The 8,157-nt window shown below is 41.8% G+C and overlaps 1 protein-coding gene across 1 annotated transcript in view; it reads left to right on the forward strand.

The window, feature by feature from the left end:
• Positions 1–8,157, forward strand: part of fhod3b (formin homology 2 domain containing 3b) — an 89,684-nt gene that overhangs the window by 57,367 nt on the left and 24,160 nt on the right. The window contains 4 exon segments of the mRNA XM_029452117.1: positions 5,534–5,562; positions 5,564–5,629; positions 6,538–6,649; positions 7,526–7,620. Of these exon segments, the coding sequence (XP_029307977.1) occupies positions 5,534–5,562; positions 5,564–5,629; positions 6,538–6,649; positions 7,526–7,620 (302 nt within the window).

Consider the following 8,157-nt stretch of genomic DNA (forward strand, 5'->3'; position numbering starts at 1 on the left):
TTATAACTGAAGCAAATAACACCAGCTATCGTTGTAACATCCTTTACCCACAGTTTAACAAAGTAAAATACAAATAAATACCAGAAAACCTTTAACTGAATAGAAAAGCATCAGCTGCTGTCGTGTTTTTCGTTAAGCTTGGAGACTTGTTCCTACCGGATACGTCCCACCCTGTCCTCCCCCTGTGTCAGACCCTGCAGACCCCCACACCCTCCTTCAGATCCCCGTCACTTGAGCAGACAGCTTGCATCTGAACCCGATTCAACCCCACCTGCCTGACCTATATTCTGCCCCCCTTTTACTCTCCCTTTATTTGTAGAAGCTTTATCAAACCCACTTGCGCTGGATTTACAGCCCTGCGCTGCTGCCTGTTTTACTGTAACAGAATTCCGTATACAAGCCAATTATATTATAAGAATGTTTGATTTTCTCAAGCTCTTATTTTATCATCTCTGACCTTGCTGTCTAAGATACATAAACCATCATTTGGAATTGCAGTAATGTAGCACGCAGGCAGATACGCTGAGATCCTCAGCACTCCAGTGGGTTTTTACGGCTGATTCCTGTGAGCTGACTGTTTTTGGGACTGAATTCAGCATACAGCCGGCCAGAACCAGAATGAATCACACCACTACTCTCTCAAGAGCAGTAAGAATTTGCCGCAGCTCATCTTTCAGCTCGCTCTACAAGTGGGTGGATGTCATGCACTAGCTTTTCTCCAAAGTCTTCCCCACTTGGATGAGATGGGAAAAGCTGGGCTTTCCCACTTGTTCATTGTCCTAAAATGATTTTCTGAAATGCAGTACAGTAACAGCTCTGATCTGTCAGCGTCATCCTATTTTGAATACAGAGGAAATGGAGAAGTGTCACATGTTTGAGCCTTTGTGTTTTCCTTACAGTGTTATAGTCTACTCGGCTCACTGTGCCCTGCTGAGCACTGCAGTAGTTCTCAGCTTGCTCAGCCAAACACTGGAAAGGCTCCCCTGCCGTACTTTGTGCAATTGTTCCATGAGGTTTATTTGTTTGTCTTTAGGGAAATTGTTTGGGCTTAGGCCCACATTAAATGGTGTCAAATACTGGCAGACATGTATTTAGGACTGAAAATGGAAGCATCCCCCTGTTGTTTTACTGTATGAGGCTCGATGTACGTCTGGCAGTCGGCTCGTGACTGGAATTGGTCTGGCCGAGGCAGTTTGTCTGGCTCTAATAGTCTGGGTGATTAGCTGAATAACAAATGAGCGTATCCCATCAACATGCCTTATTCAGTTCATAATTGACATGAGTAGTAAACTGGTCTTTTTATGGTAGATTCTAAATGAGAAGCTAGCAGGAGGCAGGGATGCAGCGGGGATAAATGTCAAAAGAAATCTGTCAGCTTTAAATGTTGCACTTCAAATGACACTAAATTCTGCAGAAAAATATCAGAACAGACAGTAATATATAAAGCTGTACTAATATATTTTTATATTAACAATTTTTATCAATACTGAGTACAAGTAAATAGGACATGAGAAGTCTTGGATTCACAGGTCCGTGCTGTCTGTATCTGCCCAAGTGTTCCCAGAAGGCAGTGCGGATACTCCACTGTTGAAATTCAAATAATTTACTATAATTATGGTGACACATTAGAACAAGAATCTACATTAAAAAGGTTTTTCCAGACGTTGCAGTTACCCAAGTCCACATTATGTGGATACAGGGAGGCACACTTTAGACCTGAGTGTAGCTCCCTGCTAATGCAGAGAATAATAAGATAAGAGGCTCTAAATTGCGCTGTATGGGATGGAGATTTGGCCCCCTAACCCGACATCCTTATAACATAAATGTTGCACGCTGACAGACAGTTTGGCTGAACCAGTTTTATTAAATTCCAAAATATAAATGAAAAAAAAGGGGCAAAGTGGTGAGTGCAAAGGGGAGTGAACCGTTGAGGGGAAGATGTTGAGTTGATTTCTTGCAGCTTCATAGATAAGGTTGTCTTTCTTTTTTCCTAAGTCTGCTGGCTCCTGTTGGTGCTGCCACCCAGACCTCAGAGTGCTTCTCACCTCGGCAGTGGTCAGGGAGCAGCCTTTCCTGCACATTCCTGGGGCTGTGGAAGATAATTGCTGTGGTTTATGAGAGGGAGAGGCCCTGAAGAAACACTTCCACCAGACCTCAGTTGCATTAGTTTTTACTTCTCTCAGAGTTCTGGTTCAGATACAGAAACAGGGTCAGTCTCTTCCACACATTGGGTCTGTGGTTCCCTATCTGCAGCTCGATACCGTTCAAATGTTCTCTTAAGGCAAACGTGTGTTAAGTATTGAAAGAAATGGACTGAGAGTGTCGTACGGACGCCAGGCTTCTCATTGAACACTTCCAAGTTTCTTTTAAGATAAATCTTTCTTCCTCGGTTTTTCCTTTCCCATAATGGCTTACATTTAAATTCTAATCACTGTGCTTTGAAGGCAGCTCGTTGTCTGCCAACAACTCATTACGTGACATACATGCAAAGGGACTTAGCAATGTTATTGTTGTACTTTGTGTGAGGTATTATAGAGCTGCCCATGATTACTCCAATGGAGGCCCACATTTTTGGCCCCAGATCAGTGCTTGAAGTACGGGTTGTCCTGTACAGACTCAGCACTCACATGCTCTTCGTATTAACCCTCTTCTAAAGTTATTGATGACTGTCTGTTGTAGAGTTTAAAAACAAATCCTGTGTTCTGGACCCAAAGTCTCAGCTCTTCAGAAAAGGCTGGGAAAGTATGCCATAGAATACTGATTTGATCTCACTTTCAAAGCCTGAAATGCAACACACAGGTAACTTTCCATCTTCCGGAGCATTTTCACGACTAATTTAATCAAAAGTGCGTGGAAATCAGTTGCATTTGTAGTTCACAGAAGGTGATTGCTTTGAGAGTCATTAGATGTTTCCTTTAAACGCTTTCTGACCAGACTCTTAAGGTTGCATTTTCCATAATGAAAGGTAATTTTATTTTTTTTAAACCGTTACAGTATCATTTTGCCTAACTGTTCACAGGGAAACTGCAGATTATGTGGTTTCTGATACTCTAAGTTGAATTGTTACTAAATGGCAGCTGGCATTGAATAATTCCATGAAGCAGCATTTTTAATGAACCTGAGAGAAAAGGTTATGAGTGTGTGGTTTCTGGCGTGGTTCGTAAGTCTTTGAATATCATATCATTTCTATATCTTAACTGCTCACTAAATTAAATTCACATATGTTAGAGACATTCATTCGGATCATATTTGTGTTGGCTACAACCTCAAGTAAAAAAAAAAAAGCCCACAATCTATGGACAATATCTTTAAATGATGTCGTACGATAACATGGCAGAATGATCTAAAAGTCTTTTGACTTTTGGGAACAATCAGTAACGTCTCATCTGTCAGCAGCTGAACGTTCATGTTGTGTAATGACACTTTAAAAAGCCTCATTAAGGCCATCTCTCTTTTCTCACCCCTGTTTTCAATTGGACATTCCTCAAAATCTTACCAGATACTGTACACAGGTGCACACAAGAGATAAAAGTCTGCGCAGTGATGACATTGCAGGTCAGACATTGCAGGTCAGACATCGGCTACCAATTTGTAAAAAAAAAAGCGTGTAGCTCATTACTCATCCAGAAAAAGTCACAGCTGTTTGCATCTGTGCATAAAGAATTACTGCGAATAGTTATTTAAGCCACTTTTTACATACCGTAGGAATTCATTCTAGACCAGCTGTTCGTCATGTCGTTACTGCTGTCACTCGTCTGTCAGCGGTAGTCCCATACAAAGAGGGGAGAGTCACAGGAGAGGAGGGTGACACTCTGGCCCACGCTGACTGAGGAGGTTAATCATGTTTTCATAAACACACACTGATGTGGTCTGCTTTGATTCGCCATGTTGTCCAAGCCGCTGACTGCTGTGACACACGGCTCTGAGCTCGCAGCAGGAGAAGACTGTTAGGAATGCTCTGGCCTGACATGTTGTGAGTAATTTATCTTTGATAAAAGATGAACTGCTCCTGCTGCTGCAGCAATGGGCTGTCAGCATGCACATACACACACACACACACACACACACACACACACACACACACACACACACACACACACACACATGCATTCATGCATCCACCCACCCACACACTCTCACGCACCATACACACGCAGCAGCTGCACCTGGGAATTTTGGCTTATCTACAGCATATTCACAATTGTCATGCCCTTCTAGAGAAGGGGAGAGGAAAACTTTATGATAGAATCTGCAGCTTCTCATTATAACATGTCTGAAGAAACATGGCAAGAGGAGATAAGATGGTACTCTTTTTAAAGAGCCCTCAGTCTGTTTACGTACTGTATCTAGTTGCTGGTTGAAGTTTGAACGCTGCATGATTTTATGTCGTTTTCTTTCAATATTTTAACACCTGGTGTGTCAGCTTTTGCCGCCCATGAAGTCTCCAGCTACTCATACATCGCTAAACTTGATCAGCACAAGCATCACCTTTTCTCTCGTTTGAAAAAGAAAATATCAGAAAATCCTCTTAGGTATTAACCCCCAAAACAAAACTGCTGCTGCCAATAAAAAGTCAAACAGGCCTTCCAAAAATGTTCCACTTTCGATGCGTTCACGTGTTTATACTGCAATGCTTTTCCCCCCGTGTCAGCTAATGTATCACCTAAAGTTGCAGTGGGTTCAAGCTGAGCTCATCCTGTTGCTGTGGTCTTTTGTGTGCATGCATTAACTCCCTGCGGATGGCCACTGAGATGCTGTTAAAAAAAAAAAAGGCTACATACTGTAGTTAAAGGAAGCTTTTGTCTGTTCCACTGTTCCAGCAGTGTTTGTCTCCCTTCCCCCATCTCCTACTTTAACAGAAGCCCTACACTTTTACTGCCCCCCCATAGAGATCCCTTGGCTCTTATTATGTTCTTATTTATGTATCCTGTTATAGATGGAAGTCATGTCAGCATACAGTGAGACACTCGGCACAAGTATTTTCCCTCCAGTTGTGTCCACAAGAGTGCCGATTCTTCTTTTTAGCTTTTCACCCAATTGTTGTGTTTTTTGAGTTGATCCAAGTTTATCTCCACAACAGCTCCAGCTTGTATGTACATTTAATCATGATGGGCAGAAGAAGAATACTATGTGTATACTGTGTGTATCTGTGTGCTTGTTTATACATTTGTGACAACCACAGAAAATGATTTTTTTTGCTCATATACATGACAAGGTCCTGTTTACAGACATAAAGGCTCAATATGTCAGTGTACACTGGGACCTTTGTCTGTCCTAAAACAAATCATTTTCTGTTCTAATTACATAATTATTTACACAAACGTTTAATAATTAGCTAAAAACCAAGATAAAGGGGCATTGTTAGGGCTTCTTTAGGACTAAAGCCAACCAGATGAGAGGAGAAGAAAAAGGAAACTGAAATGGCAGATGATTTAATAAACCCCATCTCTCCCTCCTCCCTCCCTCGCTCTCTCTCTCTCTCTCTCTCTCTCTCTCTCTCTCTCTCTCTCTCTCTCTCTCTCTCTCTCTCCAGCTCTCGGTCAGATAATGCTGTATGTGGACGGGAATGAACGGCCTCATATCTCACAATGAAACGGTCCAGTGGCTTTACACCCTGGTCGGATCCAAGGTAAAGAATATGAACATTAAACACAGTAGATATAATGTCAAATGTACTCAGCAACCGCATCTGTCAACATGACAACATCGAAATAATCACATACTCCTTTCCTCTCATTGTGGTCCCCCCGGCCCTCTGGTGGACAGATGTTGTAATGCACAGCAGAGGAGGGAACTACTCCTCTCTCTTTCCACACTGTTTTCTGTGCCAACTAATTACTTTTTTGCCTTCCCATGTAAATATTGAAACAATATTTGGCATGCCGCTTATTATTTTTTAATCAAAACCCTGTCTTCCCAATCATTTTAAATGCCAAATTTCCATTGACAATAGTAGTTGTGTCCATGAGCATGGGGTGTTGTCCAGTCATAGTGCTGATGTTGCAGCTGTTCACAAGTGTTGAATTAGCTCTGATGGTTTTATCACCACTGACATGATGTTTATTTTCATTCTCAAGCAAATTAGCAACATTGCTGTGTATCAGGCCTACTACCCCCCCCCCCCCCTCTCTTAACGTTTGCTTTCTCCTTTTCACATTTTTTAGTGTAAATTTGGATTTTTTTAGTCGGCTGCTTAACTATTTTAACACTCTTTTCAATGTTTGTTAAAACCCAGTCTTTATTCAATTCTGATTGTAGTCATTTTTATATTTGAGTTCAGAACAGTCTGTTCCCCTTGAGCTTTATTTAATATTCCCTCTGCGTCACACAAGGTTCTAATCAAACCTTTCAAGACGCTCCAACCAGGAAAAGCTTTCATAAGACAATATGATACCATTGGATAGCTGGAAGTTTAAGGGCTGGCACATTCTCTGTGTCGTGTTGATATTTGTTTGAGCGAAAGCATCAAGTTTACAGTTGAAATGAAGTGGATCTGGTGCCACATTGTGATGTCTGTGTATTTTTCTCTTTGTGTAGTTCCGTCTGGTGGTGAAGACAGCCCTAAAGCTGCTGCTGGTGTTTGTGGAGTACACCGAGTCTAATGCCGCCCTGCTCATAAAGGCTGTGAATGTTGTGGATGCCAAAAGAGGTAGGTATTACAGAGATTGTGGGACGTTAAAGTCAATACCTGCAGACAGAGGAAACTGTCAGGGCGTCAACAGTTTGACACACTGGATTCACTGTGTGAGGTATTACATCCAAATGCGTTTTATTTGAATGTGACAATGTTTCCACATCCCTGAAATATCACATTCACAATATATTAGTTGAAATGATCTGCTGTTTAAATTCTCAAGTGAAACCTGAGCAGTGAGATATTGCAGGAATTATGTAAATAATGTAAATTCCGATTTTTCCTTCAACTCCACTAATCAAGTCGTCCATGGTGGCTGTAGCACTGTTCAGCTGACGGCAGATCACAGTCTCCTGTTACACAGTAGTCAGATCAGTTTTCCTGGGCAGCTCCCGAGCTATGCATGGAACGAGGCTTATATAAAAAGACTGTAACTCCTGTCTGCAGCAGGGTTCAGTTACCTGCAGCTCTAAAGGCTCCACATTGTACTGTGACGGGGGGGTTGAGCATCAGCCGTGCAGGCGTCGGGTATCCTTCTGTCTCAGCTCTGTCTTATCCCGTCATTTCTGCTGTTGCGTAAGAAGACTGAACCGGAACCTAAGTCTCCTTATGATAAGGAGATGGACTTGACTCCTTGTGTCACAGACTCACGTCTGCTTCAAGCTCATCGGAGATCAAATCGCCGCCCCTGCTCTTTTTTTTTCCACTGCCACTTTTTCTAGAGGAAAACTGTTATGATTGCATTTCTCCTACTGGAGCCATGAAATGACAAAACTGTTTTTGTTTGCATTCCTGCACCCTGGTGAAACTGCAAGGTTGCAACATTTTTTTACAGCTTAAAATGAGCAGATGGATTAGTTTAGACTAAAAATTACCTTTTTGCTGCTGCAGGCACAAAACTGTGGTCAAACGTGATGGAGATCCTGGATGAGAAGGATGGAGTGGATACAGAGCTGCTGGTTTATGCGATGACACTCATCAATAAGGTCAGTGTAAGAATACTACCTCCTGTAGAGTTGGCAACTAGCAGTGTACCAATTGCTTACCCTGTAATGTCTTCTTCTCCTCCTTTCTGTATTTTCTTCTTTCTAGGTCTGTAACTTCCAAAGCACTTTTACACAGTGTGCTAAACTTTTATTTGGCCTTCTTATCTGCATTGTTTCCTTAATGTGATCTGATCTGCCACGCCATTTTGTGTCTGCATGATTGGATCCAATTCAATCTGTATGTTGTGATTGCGTTGTCACCCAGATAAAAACATAAAGACTGTCAAGTTTACCGAAGGACTCCAGTTCAATCTAACTTGTTATCACCCCTTTTGCTCGCCCTTATTAAGTGAAGAAGTCACTGCAGCAGCAGCAGCAACAACAGATAACCTTCAATAAAAATAAGTTTGAATTGTGCAAGTATCACGTATATAATGAACTTGCCTTGTCTTCCATAGTGCACAGAGATACAATTACACTGGAGTCAAAGAAAATATAAGTTCTGAGTATAGTTTATTTAGATAGCATATCTGGCTA

Source organism: Cottoperca gobio, chromosome 16 (genome assembly GCF_900634415.1).
Source record: "Cottoperca gobio chromosome 16, fCotGob3.1, whole genome shotgun sequence".
NCBI lineage: Eukaryota > Metazoa > Chordata > Actinopteri > Perciformes > Bovichtidae > Cottoperca > Cottoperca gobio.